The sequence below is a fragment of the Entelurus aequoreus genome, linkage group LG07 (assembly GCF_033978785.1).
Source record: "Entelurus aequoreus isolate RoL-2023_Sb linkage group LG07, RoL_Eaeq_v1.1, whole genome shotgun sequence".
Taxonomy (NCBI): Eukaryota; Metazoa; Chordata; class Actinopteri; order Syngnathiformes; family Syngnathidae; genus Entelurus; species Entelurus aequoreus.
The window spans coordinates 79,711,991-79,734,074 of NC_084737.1; the positions used below are offsets into that span (position 1 = coordinate 79,711,991).

At 40.8% G+C, this 22,084-nt stretch overlaps 1 protein-coding gene across 2 annotated transcripts in view; it reads left to right on the forward strand.

The window, feature by feature from the left end:
• Nucleotides 1–22,084, forward strand: part of acot7 (acyl-CoA thioesterase 7) — a 120,495-nt gene that overhangs the window by 67,294 nt on the left and 31,117 nt on the right. For both annotated transcript variants that reach the window (XM_062052270.1, XM_062052269.1), the window contains one exon: nt 17,033–17,149. In XM_062052270.1, coding sequence (XP_061908254.1) covers nt 17,033–17,149 — 117 coding nt within the window. The remainder of the gene's footprint in view (nt 1–17,032; nt 17,150–22,084) is intronic.

The following is a 22,084-nucleotide window of genomic DNA, read 5'->3' on the forward strand; positions in this document are numbered from 1 at the left end:
GTGAAGGACTAGTGGGGAGTTGAAGCTATTCAGATAGGGAAGATGCTGTGAGAGCCGGGGGTGACCTGATATTCAGCTGGGAATGACTACAGCAGTAAATAAACACAAGACATATATATACTCTATTAGCCACAACACAACCAGGCTTATATTTAATATGCCACAAATTAATCCTGCATAAAAACACCTGTGTGTTTGTTACGCTAGCTCCTAGCTCCTCTGCTAGCTCCTAGCTCCATAGAACACGCCAATACAATTCAAACACCTGATCAACACACACAATCACTCAGCCCAAAAGACCGTTCACCTAACCTAAGGTTCATAAAGCTTATATATTTTTAAAAAGTTACGTACATACGCAAAAAAAAGTTGCGCACATACAGTCAAGCGATCAAATGTTTAGAAGCCAAAGCTGCATACTCACAGTAGCACGTCTGCGTCTTTGTCATCCAAATCAAAGTAATCCTGGTAAGAGTCTGTGTTGTCCCAGTTCTCTACAGGCGTCTGTGTATCGAAGTCAAAAGTCCTCCTGGTTAGAGTCTCTGTTATCCGAGTTCTTCCATCTTGACTGCATCTTTCGGGAATGTAAACAAAGAAGCGCCGGCTGTGTACTGTTGTGGCTGACTACGTTCGAAAAATACGTCCATTTCGCACCGACAACTTTCTTCTTTGCTTGCTCAGCTTCCTGCTCCATAATGCAATGAACATGATTGAAACAGATTCACGAACACAGATGTCCAGAATACTGTGGAATTATGAAATGAAAACAGAGCTTTTTCGTATTGGCTTCAATGTGGAAGGCATACCCGTGTTCGCCGGTCTACGTCACGCGCATACGTCATCCTCAGAGGCGTTTCGAACCGGAAGTTTAGCGGCAAATTTAAAATGTCACTTTATAAGTTAACCCGGCCGTATTGGCATGTGTTATAATGTTAAGATTTCATCATTGATATATAAACTATCAGACTGCGTGGTCGGTAGTAGTGGCTTTCAGTAGGCCTTTAATCCATAAGGTGAAATGTACGTAAAAACTGTTTATGAGTGTTTCCATAAGGATGTGGGTGGGTTACTGCCAGGCACGCTAATAATAACAACAGAAGCTGTTTCCATAGTTACCGCTCATTAGGAGGCGGTTTGATGCCGTCCACGATCAAAGCCCTTGCAGGGGAGTGGTTAAGAAGGTGTGCGGAGGGCAGGAACGGGAGCTTAAGAAGTGATTAAAGATTCCACTTGTTAATATGCTGAAGCTGATTCGCTGAAATCAAGAATAGGACTAACGTTAGCACAGCAGTTCATAAATAAGTTGATGGTGTTTTTTTCCACTACAGTAAGCAAAAATGTGCTTCTATCAATTATCCTAATTAATGAAGCCCAGGAGGCCATTTAACCGGTGGTGTCAAGACTGTGAGAGGTCACACAGTCTTTGGTTTCCCTCTTTTTCCATCACTGCCTCCCCCTTGCATCAGTGGGACCCTTGTTTAATTTAAATGGCTGGTTAAAATGAATAAAGCATGTTTATGGGCTGTAAAGGTCTTGCTCGTAGACTGCCTCTGTTGTTCTGCTGCCAGTGTTCCAAAATGAATGTTTAGATGTAGTGGGATGGTCACAAAGAATTTGATCAGAGAGGTATTCTGCCTTTTGGCAAACTGGGCGACTTGGTTACTAATTGGCCTTTTTTCTCCGTTTGGAGTGAGCGCTCTCTCCTCTACACAGACAGTGTCACCATGCTAGCCCTAACCCTTTCCATGCCCCCCTTCGTTTGTTCCCGCCCTACGGCAAAGGGAGTCATAGTGTGCCATGTCACCCTGTGAATGTGTAACGGCGGGCTAGTAGCTGTCTTGGCCTCCCTTGTCCTCATTTTCAGTCTCGCTTTGAGTTGTACCGTCAACCTTTTGCGTCGTCTTGATCGAGAGAGGATTTTGGTTCATACAGACACAGATATTTGTTTGTCAAGGACAGTTAGGACCTCCCCTTGTTGCATAAGTAAAACATGCATGCAACATGTCCTTCAAGGGAAGATAATATTGAATCTTAAGATGTTACCAGGAATTGCGTGTGAATGCTCCAATGCTGAAGTTGAACTGGAATGCTGACAGAATGTAGTATGAATGTAAGAATAGTTTGAATGTTGGAATAGTTTGAATGTCGAAGAGTTAGAATTTCCGAGAAAACCGGAATTTGGTTTGGAACTTGGGAAAGTGTTAGTTTGAATGTCCAGGATGAGTGGAATGGGTTAAAGTTTGAATGGTTTGGAAAGGTTGAAAAATGTGGGAATTGTGCAACTTGGAAAAATGTCCCATTCATTTCAATGGAAAAATTTTTGGAAATTTTGGGAAGGGTGGTATTTAAAAAAAAATTATTAGGAGCATGAATGTCCTGAATGAGCTGAATTGGTTGGTGTTAGAATTGTTTAGATCGGTCAATAAATGTTGAAGTAGGAAATGGTATTTGGGAATTTCGGGAAATTCCGGAATTTTTTTGAAAATGGTAAAAAACTTGAATGGTCTGATTGAGTTGAAATGGTTGGTGTTGGAATTTTTCAAATCGGTCGAGAAATGTTGAAGTAGTATCATGTTAAATTGAGAAATGGTATTACGGATTCGCTGGAATTTCGGGAAAACTGGGAATTTTTCCAGTTCAAAAAAACAACTTGGAGGAACATTAAGAGGTTTGTTTTGATGGTGGAACGGTTGAAATGCGTAGAAAAATGTGGAAGGAGTAGTCGCCAGAAAAAAGGGTGGAAATAGGGTTTTGGAAAACCAGGAATTCTGGAAAATCCTGGAATTTTTTTGAACTTGGAAAAAGGGTAGTTTGAATTTCCAGAATGGTGAAATGTGTTGAAGGTGGAATGGTTTGAATAGGTTGAAAAATGTGGAATTGGTGGAAGTTTGAAAAATGGCCAATTCATTTTAAATGGGAAAAATGTCCGGGAAAACCTGGAATTCTGGGAAATCTGGGATTTTTTTTAATTTTTCAAGGGAAAGCCTACGATTCCCGAATAGGCTGAACAGTTTGAAGTTGGAACGGTTTGAATCGGGTGAAAAATGTGGAAGGTAGAGCGCCATAATCTGGAGAAGAAGAAGAAGTTGAAAAAACCAAATGTGTGAATGCTTTGGAGCATTCACACAATTATGCAGGTGTCTGTCAAGATTTATCACTTGCATTAGGTGGCGACTTGTCCAGGGTGTACCCCGCCTTCCACCCGAATGCAGCTGAGATAGGGTCCAGCACCACCCGCGACCCCGAAAGGGACACGCGGTAGAAAATGGATGGGTGGATTAATATACAGTAAACCCATGCTGTCAAATTACAATGGAACCTCCACTAAAGTTCAGTTTGGAATTCAACCACTGTTTGTAGGAAAAGCCTCACAAGTTGCACAGTTAGGAAGTTGAAGAGTCAGCATGGTGATATAATGCAGTACATATTCAAATATCAGTTAAATACGTTAAATTAATAGTTAAATTAAATTAAATGTTAAATTAATACATTAAATTAAATTAATTAAATTAAATTAAATGTTAAATTAAAATGTTAAATTAATAGTTAAATATCAGTTAAAGAGCCCCTCTAATGCTGACAACATTGGCACTCATTTCATAGTTCTAGACCAGGGGTCGGCAACCCAAAACGTTGAAAGAGCCATATTTGACCAAAAATAAAAAATAAAAATCTGTCTGGAGCCGCAAAAAATTAAAAGCCTTATATACATGTTATAATGAAGGCAACACATGATGTGAGTGTCTAGATTAGCTATATTAGCCTACTATCAAAGGCTAACGCAAATCTTTGTTGACAGAAATGTTGTATTTAAATTTTTATTCTACACATTTTTGCAACATTGGAAATTATTAGTAAGATGGAGGCTTCTCACAGGATGACATCATTTCTGGAAATGACTGGCTCAGAATGGCCAAAGTTATAGATGTGTGTGTCCAAGTTTAAGGAAACGGCAGGCTGTCTTCTTCTAATGAATTTATTACCACCTTTGCAAGCTGGGTAATGTTTGCTGTGGTCTGGAACAACACGGCACACAAATAACTATAAGAACGGCAGCCAATTTTACATACAGATAATGTAAATATGAATGAAATACACAGAGGACATAAGTAAAGGAAATTAAATGAGCTCAAATATACCTACAAACGAGGCATAATGATGCCACACGTACATAGAGCTAGCCTAAATAGCATGTTAGCATCGAATAGCTTGCAGTCATGGATTGACCAAATATGCCTGATTAGCACTCCAACAAGTCAATAACATATTTTGTGCATTCACACACAGCATAAAACGTTTGGTGGACAAAATGAGAAACACGTCTTTCTGTGGCAGCACCGTAGAACGTTATACATGTAAACAAACTACGATGAGTTCAAGGATCGTTGAAATTAGTAGGACAAAACGGTGCTTGCCAAATGCTCTCATCTGTGAAGCATGTTTAATATAAAGAGTGGGATTTCTAACAATTAGGAAGGTTTGTGTCATGTTTGTTCTCCTACAGAAAATATATTAAAACAAAACATTTTTCCATTTTCACACATCTCTGAAAGAGGTCCACGGAGCTAAATACGGCTCTAGAGCCGCAGGTTGCTGACCCCAGTTCTAGACCTAAAAAGGATGTCTTCAGAAAAAATTCCCCCTTAAAGTGACACAGTAGTGTTTTAGGTTTGTTTTCTGGTGAGTCAAAGCACATTTTGGAATGCTCACTTTTAGCTCCAAAATGTGGGCGCGCCCTCATCAGCTTGCTGACGTTACCTTTAGAAAACTGGAGACATTTTCATATTGCGTAGTGTGTGTTTGGTAGCAGCTTTATCCCGAATCATGGTATTTTTACATAGAATTTGAAGAAATTAGCTAAATACCCTCGAGGAAAGAAAGACTGGGTTAGTACCTGTGAAAACATATTCTGTACATCAGGCTTTGCCACTTTTTGCCACGGTGGTCTCACCAGGACTTTGCGGCTCCTTCTTGGAGCAGACACACCAGTGGCTACATGATGGAGTGTAATAGTATTCATACACGTAAGTGTAGGTCCGCTGCACACAGGCGGCAGGGGACTTGTGCTTGACAAAATGCTGAAGATACTTTATTAATCTTCAAGAGAAATTCACATTTCCAGCAACTTTACAGGGGAGGGAATGCGGCATGCAAGGTTTAAAAAAAAAAAAAAGAGATTATATTACATTAGATTAGATTAGTTTATTTCAAAGGGGACAATGCAATTTCATAAAACACATGACTACACATGGTTAAAAAAGCCATAATTAGCCAGGAGGCTAGTTTTCATCTGTAGTCCCATGGCCATGATGTAAAAAAAGGCAGTACAATTACAATTTAAAAGAAAAAGAAAAGAAAGAGAGAGAAAAAGAAAAAAAGCACATAATACATATACAATATGATAAAAAATAAAATACAACATCAACACTAAATTGTCCCTAGTGTGTGAATGTGAGTGTGAATGTTGTCTGTCTATCTGTGTTGGCCCTGCCATGAGGTGGCGACTTGTCCAGTGTGTACCCCGCCTTCCACCCGAATGCAGCTGATATAGGCTCCAGCACCCCCCAGTGACCCCGAAAGGGAAAAGCGGTAGAAAATGGATGGATGGATCACAACATAACAGGCGTTGATAAGCCACATTTTAAAAAAATTTGTGGAGGCCTTGTAAATTGTAACCAGTTTAACCTCCTCAGGTACTGAGTTCCACACATTTGCGCTCCTTACTGACCAGGCCGACTTACTGAAAGTGCTCCCGCGCAGAGGAATATAACAGTCACCTCTGACAGAGCCTCGAGTGACACGCTCACGGATGTTTCTTTGGCTGATGAACTCTGCCAGAGGATCTGGGGCCAATCCATGCAGTACTTTATAGGTCAGTCTTAAGTCTGCAAATGTGTGAAGGCTGTCCCAGTTTAAAATACTGAATTTTTTTAGAATGGCACAGTGATGATAGTGCCTAGGTTTTTTATCCATAATTGCTTGTTTGTACTAGATTTCCAATGTTGTTTTTTTTAACTCTGACCAGCCTGAGACCAGCTGGTAAGGCAATGGTTGAAGTGGCTGAAAATCATGGAATGCAAATATAATTTTGCAGCTTCAGTTGACATTTCATTTCGAATTGCACGAAAATTTGCGTGATTAAACTTGATAATTTTACACAATTTGCCATTATGGGCTTTAAAGGAAAGCTCTGTATCTATTATTAACCCAATATATTTATATTGGCTGACAATTAAGAATGAAAAGTATCAAAAATGTCATAAGCTTAAAAAATACCAAGAATAATAGAATGAAAGTGTAGGCAAGGCGACGTGCATTCTTTTCATACATCTCATTTTTAACACTGGTCAACTTACATTGACACTTGCATGTCAGTTAAACTTGTTTAAAGGGGACTTAAAACAGGAATGGATTATTTTAATTGTAATTCTTATTGGACTCCCTGCTGTTTTTAAAATAAGAATACAACAGGGAGTTGATCAGTGGCACGGAATTTTGGAGAATTTGGAGGTTCCAATGTATTGCTTTAATTTGTGGTTGCCTTCTTGTTAACAGCTAACGTCTCCCATTATCTATTATTCTCTTATCTACCATTACCACCACTAGAAGAAACACACAACTTCTGCAAGATGTCTTAATAGGTAGCCATAATGGTGACACTAATGCCAGTCAAAAATGACTTGAATGTCAGTTGGAGTAGAACAGTATGTCCCCAATAAGTCTATTGGAGTGTTTCACAGTCAGGTTAGTCTGACCTGCTGTTCTAAACTGTGGGTACATTGTCACAAATAACTCAATTTCTTTTTTTATTTGGTTTCAATGTGGCACTCTGCCTTTGTAACTGCTGCAATGGGGAACATTAGAAAAGAAGCCAGTGACCTTGATGTGATGGGAACACACGATTTGGAGTCAGATGCGCAACCATAGTAAGGCTCTGATATCTGTATGTCTGTTGTCAATTTTAAGTTGTTTGCGAAGTAAAAAAATAAATGTGCTTGGATCTGCCAACACATGTACAGATGTGTTGGCATCTGTACATTAAGTGCATCTGAATTTTTACTTGCGTATGTTGTTTTCTGGATTGGAACCTACATCTATTTTTAGTAGGAAATCCATGTGACTTTTGTTACATAAGGCCCCTGGTCTGGTGAGGGTCCACATTGAAAGTGACATTGATGGAGGTCTTAATATGGGCCATGACCATCTTTGGAGTGAGGGCTCCTGGCCAATCGTCTTTCAGACCTGGCACTGTGGCGCTCTTTGGTACAGGAATAATGGCCGCTGTCTTCAAGCATAAATACAGCATATTATATACAGAATAATAATTAACACATTTTTTGGGACTTTAAAATTCAACAGTGCGCCTTGTAACCCGGTGCGCCTATTCCATCCATCCATTTTCTACCGCTTGTCCCTTTCGGGGTCGCAGGGGGTGCTGGAGCCTATCTCCGCTGCATTCGGGCAGTAAGTGGGGTACACCCTGGACAAGTCGCCACCTCATCACAGGGTCAACACAGATAGACAGACAACATTCACACTCACATTCACACTCTAGGGCCAATTTAGTGTTGCCAATCAACTTATCCCCAGGTGCATGTCTATGGAGGAGGGGGAGGAAGCCGGAGTTCCCGGAGGGAAGCCGGAGTTCCCAGAGGGAAGCCGGAGTTCCCGGAGGGAACCCACGCAGTCACGGGGAAAAACATGCAAACTCCACACAGAAAGATCCCGAGCCCGGGATTGAGCTCAGGACCTTCGTATTGTGAGGCACATGCACTAACTCTATTGTACGGATTAATTGTCGTTGTGAAGGAATTTTATTTATCAAGCCTGCTCAGTGGCCTTGTGGTTAGAGTGTCCGCCCTGAGATTGGTAGGTCGTGAGTTCAAACCCCGTTGGGACCCGTTACCTCCCTGCTTGGCACTCCGCATCAAGGGTTGGAATTGGGGGTTAAAATAATTCCCGAGCGCAGCCACTGCTGCTGCTCACTGCTTCCCTCACCTCCCAGGGGGTGAAACAAGGGGATGGGTCAAATGCAGAGGGTAATTTCACCAAACCTAGTGTGTGTGACTATCAGTGGTACTTTAACTTTATTTGGTAGATGGTGTAATGTTAAGTGTGACCAGTAGATGGCAAATAGATATGTGTGGACTGCAGGTTGACGCCTGTTCAATTAATGATGCCAGCAAGTGATCAAGTAAGCCCAGCACTTCGATGTTTCATTGAGACTATAGAACGTTACTGACATCCGTAATGTCCATTCCATCTCACCCCCACTCAGAGCCTCCCCACTGTGGAGGCCCTGAGTAGCTCCTTCAGCATTAGATTGTTGCATCCACAGCGCAAGAAGGAGCGCTATCGCAGGTCTTTTCTACCCACAGCCCTAAGACTTTACTACGCACTTATGTGATTACTATGATGTTTTTATTTTATTTTTATTTTTTTCGTGGTGTCCAATACCAATGTTAGTTTTTGTTGTTGTATTTTATCTTCTATGTATACATAATTAGTGAGCAATATTTAGTATTCATTACTATTTTTATTTTTCATTAGGCTTTACTTCTATTACTATACGTAAAAACCTGCACTGCAACAATGTAATTTCCACATTGTGAGATTAATATAAGTCTATTGTATCCTATTGCACACACAATCTAAAATCTGCCCAAAAATATTTTAGTACGACTTTGGTAAGCCATGAAGCTGGACCGCTTGATGGATTGTCGGTGCAATAATAATACCGTAGTCAGACGCGCTATGCTTCAACATACGGGTATTATTATGGTATGTGTGTATAAGGACCCCAAAATGGCAACTTTTAAAATACATATCTGCCGTTTTGTTCTGACCTATTTATGCAAAACCAAATGTTCTTGTTGTGTATTTGGGATCTGCATAAGTCCTGAAAATGTGCACGTGTCTGCCATTGTAGTCTGCCTCGTAGCAAATAAGCGCCTTCTTTTTCTCCATCCTCTTGTTGTGCGGCATTCATCCTTGCTGTTGCCATTTCTAATGTAAAGTAGCGCACAGTTCTAACTCCTATCTGTCAATGGACTCGCACTAGAAGCGCTAAAATGACCGGTACAACAAAGATGACGGGGAGAAGAGATGCTATCCAAGTGAAACCACGTAAATAAGACATGCCCACAAAACGGCGATCTTGAAGAAACGGTCAGAAAGCGGCTTGAAGACAGTCTGTAAAATATAATCTATGCAACATTTTGCCCAAAGAACCACCATTACATGTTATGTAGACCACATTGAAGGGTTTTTAATGTTGAAGAAAAAAAATCATAATATGACCTCTCAATGCGCCTTATGATCCGGTGCACCTTTTGTATGAAAATAGACCTGAATAGACTTGCTCATCAGCCTACAGTTTGAAAAATACTGTCAACTAATTGTATACCGTATTTTCCGGACTATAAGCCTCTACTTTTTTGCCAAGCTTTGAACCAAGCGATTTATACAAAGGTCTGGCTAATATATGGATGTTTCTTCGCTAACCGTGAAATGATGTAATGTATCAAGCAAAGAAATCAAACAATGTACTAAAATAATCATGTTCAAACTCAGTGTTTACAAAGCACAAGGTAAAACAATCGGGATAAACATCTTGAACCTTATTAAAAAAGGAGTAAATCATATTCATCTCATACAGGATGTATAAAGACATCAATTAATTTTCTTTTTGATTTGATTAGCCATTTTACTGCCATGTTACAGGAACCGTTTGGAAACAATTAAGCAATGTACTGTAAATAAACATTTACACAATATTTCTATGTAAATGTCTCATTTCAGAAAGTACCGGTATATATCTGCGGCTTATAGTCCGGTGCGGCTAATATATGAAAAAAAAACTTAGTGGGTGTGACTTATAGTCCGGAAAATACGGTAATATAAATCTATATAATGAAGTAAAACATTTATCATTATGAAATAAAATCCACAACAGGTTGTGTGTAAAACGTCGTAAAACATGTGCACAATTTTCATACATTGCATTGCCTCAATGCATACATTTCTCACAATTTGAGCAAAATTGACACACAATCACGACAATGTTACACTGTTCAGAACTCCAGTGTTTGTGAATGCTAGCCACAATGATAATGATGTATTGGTACCTGTGTCGAAAGTGATGGAGAAACATATGTGTGACTTTGTATACTTTACTTTGTTGGAACTGAGCATTGCTCTTGGCATGTTAAGGTTGTCAATTATTACATAACAAGGATCGGACTTGGTTAGTCTGTTGATACGTTATTTGTCATTTTCCCCTAATTTATGAGATGGACCTACTTTGTTTTTCAGTCTGGTTAGAGCTGTTTAAGTTCAGATTAGTGCCATTATGCTACCAAGTTTTGGTACTGGTGTGGCCCCTGGCCCCTAATGCATAGGCCAAGGGTGTCAAACTCATTTTAGCTCAGGGGCCAGATGGAGGAAAATATATTCAAGTGGGCCGTACTGGTAAAATCATGGCATGATAACCTAAAAATAAAGACAATGTCAGATTGTTTTCTTTGTTTAAAAATAGACCAAATCATAATGTTTTTTTTTTTTTTTTTTTTTTACACTTACATGTTGCGGTTAATAGTATTCTATTATTATTACGTCGTTTTTTTATACTTTCTGAATAAATGATGTAATAATGTTCATCAGTCAAATTGCTGGAGTTGAGCCTGGCAGAGTTTGAAAATGCTCCCATTGGTGTTCAGTTTTAAACTATGAAAAGATGAAATGAGTAATAATAACATCAAAATCTAATTACAGAATGTTATTAAAGGCCTACTGAAATGAATTTTTATTTATTTAAACGGGGATAGCAGATCCATTCTATGTGTCATACTTGATCATTTCGCGATATTGCCATATTTTTGCTGAAAGGATTTAGTAGAGAACATCGACGATAAAGTTCGCAACTTTTGGTCGCTCATAAAAAAAAGCCTTGCCTGTACCGGAAGTAGCGTGACCTCGCAGATTGAAAGGCTCCTCACATTTCCCCATTGTTTACACCAGCAGCGAGAGCGATTCGGACCGAGAAAGCGACGATTACCCCATTAATTTGAGCCAGGATGAAAGATTTGTGGATGAGGAACGTAAGAGTGAAGGACTAGAGTTCAGTGCAGGACGCATCTTTTATTGCTCTGACCGTAACTTAGGTACAAGCTGGCTCATTGGATTTCACACTCTCTCCTTTTTCTATTGTGGATCACGGATTTGTATTTTAAACCACCTCGGATACTATATCCTCTTGAAAATGAGAGTCGAGAACGCGAAATGGACATTCACAGTGACTTTTATCTCCACGACTATACATCGGCGAAGCACTTTAGCTACGGAGCTAGCGTGATAGCATCAGGCTTAACTGCAGATAGAAACAAAAGAAATAAACCCCTGACTGGAAGGATAGACAGAAAATCAACAATACTATTAAACCATGTACATGTAAATACACGGTTAATGCTTTCCAGCCTGGCGAAGCTTAACAATGCTGTTGCTAACGACGCCATTGAAGCTAACTTAGCAACAGGACCTCACAGAGCTATGCTAAAAACATTAGCTATCCACCTACGCCAGCCAGCCCTCATATGCTCATCAACACCCGTGCTCACCTGCGTTCCAGCGATCGACGGCGCGACGAAGGACTTCACCCGATCATCCGTGCGGTCTGCTATCCAAGTCAAAGTCCTCCTGGTTGCGTTGCTGCAGCCAGCCGCTAATACACCGATCCCACCTACAACTTTCTTCTTTGCAGTCTCCATTGTTCATTAAACAAATTGCAAAAGATTCACCAACACAGATGTCCAGAATACTGTGGAATTTTGAGATGAAAACAGAGCTGTTTGTATTGGATTCAATGGTGTCCGAATACTTCCGTTTCAACCATTGACGTCACGCGCATACGTCGTCGTACATAGACGTTTTCAACCGGAAGTTTAGCGGGACATTTAAAATGTCACTTTATAAGTTAACCCGGCCGTATTGGCATGTGTTGCAATGTTAAGATTTCATCATTGATATATAAACTAGTAGACTGCGTGGTCGGTAGTAGTGGCTTTCAGTAGGCCTTTAATGTATCTTACTCATTATCCTCAACCGATGTAACAACATCACGTTGTTTGTTCTTTACATATGTAGCATCATGTACAACTACATCTGAATTTGGAGTAATTTCATTAATCATACACGATGTTAGAAGGGGAAATGTAAAGATAATCAAAATCACATTTTCACTTCCGTGTAAGTACGTAGTGTCCAAACACGGAATTGTCGCCTCTATTCTCCCATTTTAACATGGCACATAGCTCCACCCCCTCTGAAGTCACGCGGCAGGGGATAGGTACAAATAATTAATATTGTGACATCCATTTAAAACAGCAGTTTCTTTCATTTAGAAATTTCCGCTCATTTTTATACTTAGCAAACTCATCTCACGGTCTGAATAAAAGCTTATTTGCGGGCTTGATGTGGCCCGCGGGCCTTACGTTTGACACCCCTGGCGTGGAGCCTCTTAGGTAGGGTGACGGAGGTTACATCAAGTGTACTTCTAGGAGTGTTTTTCAGTGTTTGTGATGCTGGCACAATCGTACATGCAGGATGTCTGCATGATATTTAAAGGGCATCCGGCAGAGTTTTGATGAGCTTAGAGGAGAGGACCGGACATTAAGAAGTGACATCAGAATCGGGAATGAAAATATTATGGACTGCACGGGAAATGAGAGGTGAAGGACGGTAGAAGGAAATTGAGGCAGCCGTTCCAAGATCTTTCTGACTGTAACTCCCACGAAAGCTTTATGGTCATTATTGACAAAATTGGAGTGGACGTCTCATCGATTTAGGCGAGAAACGTATCAGAGATATATCAAAATGTATTGCAAATCAACCTAGCAGGCCCACTTTTAGTTTGAGTGCTGCATTTTGGAGTAGGCAGCACATTCTTGTTTGTACTCCCACACATTGGGCAAAAAGCTGCAGAGTGCAGACGGTCTGAGCCAGAAAAAAAAGCCATCGCAGGCAGACTTATTGATTTTGTGTTACAAGTGGCATAATAGATGATGTCACTCAGCTAAAATACACCATAGATCATGGTCGCTATCCCAAGACACCATGCAAACGTGCAGAAGTTTATATTCATTACATTAGAGTCCCCTTATAGTACGCCCCTTTTCCTCTGCAGAGTTTGGCACTACTCTTCTTTCTATTGACGTGTTTCTCCTGTTTATAGTACCTGCTCAACTGAAGCCATGTGATCACTCACTCTGACATTTGAGCTTACGGCTATTAGTTTGCCTTGTTGTTGTTGGGATGGTGTTGATAAGGTAGAAACGGTCTTCTGGTAAATGTAGTGTCGAATGTTCAAATCCATCCCAGTCCCTGCTTTTGGGTCCTTGGGAAAGACACTAGACTTTCCTCCAGAAGGTCTTATCTTTGTCCATGTGATGTCTAATGAAACAAAAATTGAGCTGTTTGGCCACAATAACCAGCAATATGTTTGGAGGAGAAAAGGTGAGGCCTTTAATCCCAGGAACACCATTCATACCGTCAAGCATGGTGGTGGTAGTATTATGCTCTGGGCCTGTTTTGCTGCCAATGGAACTGGTGCTTTACAGAGAGTAAATGAGACAATGAAAAAGGAGGATTACCTCCAAGTTCTTCAGGACAACCTAAAATCATCAGCCCAGAGGTTGGGTCTTGTGCGCAGTTGGGTGTTCCAACAAGACAATGACCCCAAACACATGTCAAAAGTGGTAAAGGAATGACTAAATCGAGCTAGAATTAAGGTTTTAGAATGCCATTCCCAAAGTCCTGACTTAAACCCCATTGAGAACATGTGGACAATGCTGAAGAAGCAAGTCCATGTCAGAAAACCAACAAATGTAGCTGAACTGCACCAATTGTGTCAAGAGGAGTGGTCAAAAACTCAACCAGAAGCTTGCCAGAAGCTTGTGGATGGCTACCAAAAGCGCCTTATTGCAGTGAAACTTGCCAAGGGACATGTAAGCAAATATTAACATTGCTGTGTGTATACTTTTGACCCAGCACATTTGGTCACATTTTCAGTAGAGCCATAATATATTTATAAAAGAACCAAACTTCATGAATGTTTTTTGTGACAAACAAGTATGTGCTCCAATCACTCTATCACAAAAAAATAAGAATTGTAGAAATGATTGTAAACTCAAGACAGCCATGACATGATGTCCTTCACAAGTGTATATAAACTTTTGACCACGACTGTACCTAGAGGCAGTCTGGCTGAGTTCACTATGAGTGCTCGACTGCTTGTTTTCTCATATCTTGGGACAATTATCATTAGTTTATGGTATTTTGTTTTTTATTTACTGTCCAGCGCTCGTATTTTTGTTTCCATTTCCTGTTTGCCTCCTTTTGCCATCATTATTTTTGTCTGGGCAACGGCAATCAGAACACACCTGTGCCTGGTTGCCAATCAGGATGCTTTATATGCCAGCCCTGTCCTCTGGAGATTGGTCGACTTTTGTCATTTTACTTTGCATCATTGTGTTTGCTTTGTTCCTCGCCGTGTTGCTTTGTTCATAACTAAGATGTGCGTACGTTTACCTATGCTTCCTGTGCACTTCCCGGCTGCACTATTTATTTGTTTATGTTATTAAATACATTTTTACCTGCGTTCTGCCTGCCATCGCTGCTTCCTGGGTTCCAGACCAACACCACCAAACCTAGACTGTAACAAACATGCTTGAACTGAAGCAAGTCTGAAACCGGACTTGATGTCACATACAAAAAAGGTATCGAAATATGGCATCGTAGGATTATACTTGGATCGGTACGTTGTTGTACTGTTTCGTCTCCCTCACAAGTCACTTCACAAACTTCAGCTTCTCCAGAACTCTGCAGCCCGGATAATCACCAGAACCCCTTGAATCCAGCACATCACCCATGTTCTGCAGCAACTCCACTGGCTACCCATCAAACATCGTATCCACTTTAAAATAATTCTCCTCACTTTCAAAGCCATCCATAACCTCTCTCCATCTTATCTCTCTGACCTGATCCATGTCGCCACGCCCTCACGTTCCCTAAGATCCTCTTCATCCATCCATCTCACTGTCCCTTTAATTAAATTGTCCACCATGGGTGCCCGAGCTTTCAGCCGCTCTGCCCCACATCTTTGGAACTCTTTGCCACCAGACCTTCGTAACTTGGACTCAATATCCCTCTTCAAATCAAGACTCAAAACACACCTATTCCTGACTGCTTATTCATTGTAATCATCTTATCTTCTCTATCTTTGTTGTTGTTATTATTGTTGTTTTTATCCAATTTGATTTTATTGTTTTGATTTTGAGTGCCCAGAAAGGCGCCTTATAAATAAAATTGATTATTATTATTATTATTATTATTATTGTTATTATTACTAACCGACTTCAGTCGGTACCTATAAAAGTACCAAATTCTGTACGCATCTCTAATCATATGATGATGCCAAGCACTTTTGATGTTCTCCTTGTGCAGAAAAATTCCAAAAGAAAACGATTTCACTTGTATGTAACACGTGCTTTCTGCACGGCATCAATAGACAATGGTGTTTCTGTCAGAAATCCGCTAGCAGCTCTTTCACTTTGAGCAGTTGCACAGGCAAATAATGGAATTGCTGCGGAGTTTAGTGCTCCTTTTATAATCCGTCTCAACTTTCATCGCCCTCTCAAATGATTTCTTTCTCACTCTTTAAACTTGAATCAACTTTTAATGTGCAAAACAGGCAACTGTAAGCTTTCTGAATTATTTGACGTGCTCTCGCAACTTAAAAGTGAAAAATATCGCCCAGAATAAATATCCCACTGTCTTCTCAGTACTAAATATGCTGACATGAGAGTGGCATGGTGGCAACAGGGTCACCTCAGTTTCAATCTTTGTGCAACCATTTTGAGCCTCCAGGGCAGGGGTCACCAACGCGGTGCCCGCGGGCACCAGGTCGCCCGTAAGGACCAGATGAGTAGCCCGCTGGCCTGTTCTAAAAATAGCTCAAATAGCAGCACTTACCAGTGAGCTGCCTCTATTTTTTAAATTGTATTTATTTACTAGCAAGCTGGTCTCGCTTTGCTCGACATTTTTTAATTCTAAGAGAGACAAAACTCAAATAGAATTTAAAAATCCAAGAAAATATTTTAAAGACTTGGTCTTCACTAACTGACAAAGAAACAGATAACAGATTTGGTGTCCAGTTCAAAGTGTGACATGATTTATTTAAAAATTTGAGAGTTGACTTTTGTATTTTACATGAGTTATTATTTGTACAAACATGGTGCAAAGTAATTCATGATTTGTTAAATAATGTTAGTGGCTAGCTAGTTAAAATGGGATATTGTGATTTCACAAGACTGTCGTAGAAGTGATCATTTGAAAATGTTCAATTTGAAAAATGTGCACTTAAGAGAAAATATAAAAATAAAGTGTTGCATATTGATATTTATCTGTTTCTATATATATTTATTGTGAGAAATCATTAAGATGATCAGTGTTTCCACAAAGATAATTATCATTAATTATTAATAATAACATAGAGTTAAAGGTAAATTGAGCAAATTGGCTATTTCTGGCAATTTATTTAAGTGTGTATCAAACTGGTAGCCCTTCGCATTAATCAGTACCCAAGAAGTAGCTCTTGGTTTCAAAAAGGTTGGTGACCCCTGTTCCAGGGTTTCCTGTTTCCTGTCTAAAAACATACAGTTCATACTATTTAACCTGATGATGTTTATTTATTTGTATATGTCAATCAGTTATTGATTAACACTTGTTACTAATAAATAGCTTATTCTGCACAGCCTGTTGATTTATTTGAGCACTGCTGCCACCTGCCTGGAGCTTTGTGTATTGTTCAAGCATGAATAAAGACGCTAATACGGCAAGTACACTTGACTCCCCACCTTAATCCGTCAATGTGAATATGAAGAGCTCAACGTTCTGACTACGCTTGGGACCTCAGGTGTAAAAGCTAAAAAATAAAACCTGATATGATACCAAAGTCATGTGTTTGTGTGTTGAACAGGCGTGACCATGAAGCTGATGGATGAAGTCGCAGGCATTGTTGCAGCACGTCACTGTAACACCAACATAGTCACTGCCTCTGTGGACGCCATCAATTTCCATCGCAAGATCAAGAAAGGTGACTGACAAAAGTATCGAGACACACTTAAAGGCCTACTGAAATTAAATGTTTTTATTTAAACAGGGATAGCAGATCCATTCTATGTGTCATACTTGATCATTTCGCGATATTGCCATATTTTTGCTGAAAGGATTTAGTAGAGAACAACGACGATAAAGTTTGCAACTTTTGGTCGCTGATAAAAAAAAGCCTTGCCCCTACCGGAAGTAGCGTGACGTCACAAGCTGGAGTGCTGCTCACATTTCCCTATTGGTTACACCGGCAGCGAGAGAGATTCGGACCGAGAAAGCGACGATTACCCCATTAATTTGAGCGAGGATGAAAGATTCGTGGATGAGGAAAGTGAGAGTGAAGGACTAGAGTGCAGTGCAGGACGTATCTTTTTTTGCTCTGAGCGTAACTTAAGTACAAGGGTTCATTGGATTCCACACTTTCTCCTTTTTCTATTGTGGATCACGGATTTTTATTTTAAACCACCTCAGATACTATATCCTCTTGAAAATGAGAGTCGAGAACGCGAAATGGACATTCACAGTGAGTTTTATCTCCACGACAATACATCGGCGAAACACTTTAGCTGCGGAGCTAACGTGATAGCATCGGGCTCAAATGCAGATATAAACAAAAGAAATAAACCCCTGACTGGAAGGATAGACAGAAAATCAACAATACTATTAAACCATGGACAGGTAAATACACGGTTAATGCTTTCCAGCTTAGCGAAGATTAACAATGCTGTTGCTAACGACGCCATTGAAGCTAACTTAGCAACGGGATCTCACAGAGCTATGCTAAAAACATTAGCGCTCCACCTACGCCAGCCAGCCCTCATCTGCTCATCAACACCCGTGCTCACCTGCGTTCCAGCGATCGACGGAGCGACGAAGGACTTCACCCGATCATCGATGCGGTCGGCGGCTAGCGTCGGCTAGCGCTTCTGCTATCCAAGTCAAAGTCCTCCTGGTTGTGTTGCTACAGCCAGCCGCTAATACACCGATCCCACCTACAACTTTCTTCTTTGCCGTCTTCATTGTTCATTAAACAAATTGCAAAAGATTCACCAACACAGATGTCCAGAATACTGTGGAATTTTGAGATGAAAACAGAGCTTTTTTGTATTGGATTCAAAGGTGTACCAATACTTCCGTTTAACTAGTGACGTCACTCGCATACGTCATCATACAAAGACGTTTTCAACCGGAAGTTTAGCGGGAAATTTAAAATGTCACTTTATAAGTTAACCCGGCCGTATTGGCATGTGTTGCAATGTTAAGATTTCATCATTGATATATAAACTATCAGACTGTGTGGTCGCTAGTAGTGGCTTTCAGTAGGCCTTTAAACTCCTTAACAATGCTTGGTTACTGGTTGTAGACAGGGGCGGATTAAGAAATTTTGGCCCCCTGGGCCTGACATGGTCTTGGCCCCTCAACCCCCCGCGCGTGTGGGCGCACACACACGCACGCACTATGCAAGAAATACTGTATACTGTGAACAGACATGCACACTGTACTGTACAGAAGAGTGCACATACTGCACACACACTATTAGGTATACCACACAGACACTGACAAGCACAGGTTTCACACAGACACAGGGGGAGGGGATAAATGGCCTAAAAATAAACATTTTTGAAAATGATTACGCCCACTTCAGTGATGGTGCATTGGGTCATTTGAGAGATATTATGTATTGGAAGTTGGTAGCTATCATGAAATAAACCCCCCAACCCACCCAAAAAACTAAATCGGACATGATTTTTGCCCCCTTTTCCTCCCTTCTATCATTAAAAATAAAATAATATCTTAGGAAAACACATTGGCATAACGGCAGCTGTGCAGCAAATTGAGGCTCAAAGTCTGTATCTATTTGTGGTTAAGCTTGAGGAGAAGGAGAAAGGTAAAATGATAACATGCATCGGAGAGCACCACAAAGAAAGGTGTAGGCCAGTTCATGGTACAAGGGCTGCATGCAGGTCAAGATAGCCCATTTCCAAGAATGCTATAGTGGCTGGACAGGCACTGGACATGTCCTGAACTCAGTGTCAGACGTGGCTGCCGAATACTTGGATGAAGTGAAGCAGCTGACAGATCTCATGCTGCCCCATCTGAAGACTGTCCTGGCCAGGCAGAGGATGGATGAGGAGACCTTCCCAATGGACCCTGTCAGTGAACAGGCTAGTAACATTGATGGCACCCCTGTGCACAACATTGGGATGGAGAGACAATGTGGCAAGGTGGACTACAAACTGAAGAAGTTGGGCACACTGAACGCAGTCAATAGGTCAATAATTTTACAGAAGAGCCAGGAGCTTCAGAGGTTTCAAGGCAGCAGCACAAGCAAAAAGGGAGGTTGAACTCAACTGGAGTAAATTCATGAAGGCAAAATTCGAGAGTAGGGCAGATGAGAAACAAGAGATGGCTCAAAGAAAGGAGAGTAAGAGACTAGACATGCTGGACACACTGAAATCTTTTGATGGCCCCTTCACGATAGTGGGGAAGTTGAAAAGTTCCTTGTGGATGAAAGTCTGCACAAGAATGCAAAGCTGCAGAGAATGAAGCTTGAGGTTCAGTTTGCCAGAGAAAGCACCAAGCTTCTGCCTAAAGTCAATCCTATCTTCACAATCCAGGTGACACTTCCCAGAAATGGCAAAAGTGCAATTCTCCAAGTCATAATGGATACTTAGAATTTTATGGTGGTGGTAAGTATTCATGAAAACAGGTAGCCTAACATTAGTGAATGGGTGAATTCTGGAAATAACCTAAAAATCTTACACAGTGCACCTTTAAGCAAGGGGTTTCTTTCGTGCTTTCAATTTTGCAAAATCATCCACCACATCATTGAAGTCCAACTCTCTTGTCAGCTCACTCTCAATTGCCATTAGAGATAACGCATTTAATCTTTTCTGAGTCATTCTTGTGCGCAGCTCATTTTTTACTCTTGACAAAAGAGAGAATGAGCGTTCTCCCTCACAGTTACTGACCGGTAGAGTGAGAAAAATCTGTAGCGCAATGTATGTATTAGGAAACGTAGGCTGTAGTCCAAAATGTATTATTGTTTTGAGCAGTCCTGAAGGGGTCCTCTCCTCATCAGTGTTGTTGAGCTGTATAAAAGATTTGAACTGTATAAGCTCCTGTCCAAGACTTTCATTGAGGTCAGATGGGTATGATTCAGTGAGAATCTTGGCCTTGTGAAGGACTGAAGCATTGGACTCTGTATCCAAAGAGAAAAGGACACTGAACAAATTGTTCAGATGTTTGTAGGCCTCCAGACGGTGATTAAGGCTTGAACTCAGTTGATCAATAGAGGCAATAAATGTCTCTATTTGAAACAGTTGCCTTCCCTCAAGCACAACATCTGGGGATGCTGATTCATCAGCAAACTTTTTACGTTTCCTCGTCCGTTCAGCCCTGTAAGATGGGGTGCCACCCAACATGTTTAAGGCTTTCTGCTCAAAATGATCAAATAGATCTCTTTGGGAGAGAACAAAGGTGCGCAGAGATTCCAGCAATCTAACTGCTGTACCAAGGTCCATGTCTGCTTTTTGAAGTTGCAGACTTGTGGCCTGAAATCTGGACAGAACAGTGTCCCAAAAGCCTGCCATGAAGGCCATCTCAAGTGAATCCAGCTTCCGCACTAGACTGTCAGCTTCAGTTCGTGTGTCTCGTTTCTCTGTGTCATCAGTGGAAATAACCTGTAGTGCTGCTTTTATTTTACTGTAGTTCTGCCACAGTGCTTTGGTAGATTCTGCACGGCAACTCCAACGCGTGTTGGATAAAGCTTTAAGTGTGAGATCTATGTTGGAATTGCCAAATACCCTGTCCCATCGGTGTGTGGATGCAGTTGTGAAGTTGTAAATAGACTGAATCAAGTCAAAATACTTAGAGACTTCATTTCCACATCTGTCAATGCTGTTGACTCCCACCAAATTCAAAGAGTGAGCTGCACATGGAATATAGTGTATTAATGGGTTGCTTTTCTTTAAGTGAGCCTGCAACCCATTATACCTCCCTGACATGTTGCTGGCATTATCATAAGCCTGCCCCCTGCAATTTGACAGCTCTAACCCTAGATTTTCCAACACAGACATGACACAGTTAGCCAAACTTTCACCTGTATGGCTAGTAATGGGCTCAAAACCCACAAAGCGTTCAACAACACTGCCCTCTTTGCTAACAAAACGGAATATGAATGTCAATTGGTCCACATGAGATAAATCTGGGGTTGAATCCACAATGATAGAGTAGTATTTGCTTGCTTGCAGTTCATCTGCTATAGCCTGTTTGGTTTTTGCACCCATCAATTCAATGAATTCCTCACAAATGGTGGAGGACAGATATGAGGTATTACCTCGACCCATCTGCCCAAACTTTCTGATGTGATCCTTTAGAAAGGGATCAAATTCAGCCAGGACCTCCAGAATACCAAGGTAGTTCCCATTGAGAGGAGACCCTAACGATTCATTTTTACCCCTAAATGCAAGGCCCCTTTCTGCAAGGAATTTAATGACTGCAACAACTCTTTGTAACACCTGCCTCCAATAGCTGCTCTCTGCCTGAAACTGTTTGAACAGGTCTGCATCAACTGTGGCACCTTTGGCGCGGTTCAAGACTGCTTGCATGCAGGTTATGTGCTCAGCACTTCGCTCATGTTCACCAAATCTTTCTGAGTGTTTCCAATCACAATAGCCTGTCACAAAAGAATGCGTTTTTGGGGAAAACAGTTTGCATGCAAAGCAGTAAACATTACCAGTAGAGGGAGAGTACATCAGCCACTCTCTTTGTACTCGTTGTCCATTGGGCAAGTGTGAAGTAAAATGTTCATTGTTTAGGCATCGGGTTTTGCCTCCTAGCCCACTGTTCCTCACAGAAGCTGGATAATGGCTGTGACGGTTGTGAAATGATTTTGCACCTCTTTGAATAAGAACTTCCT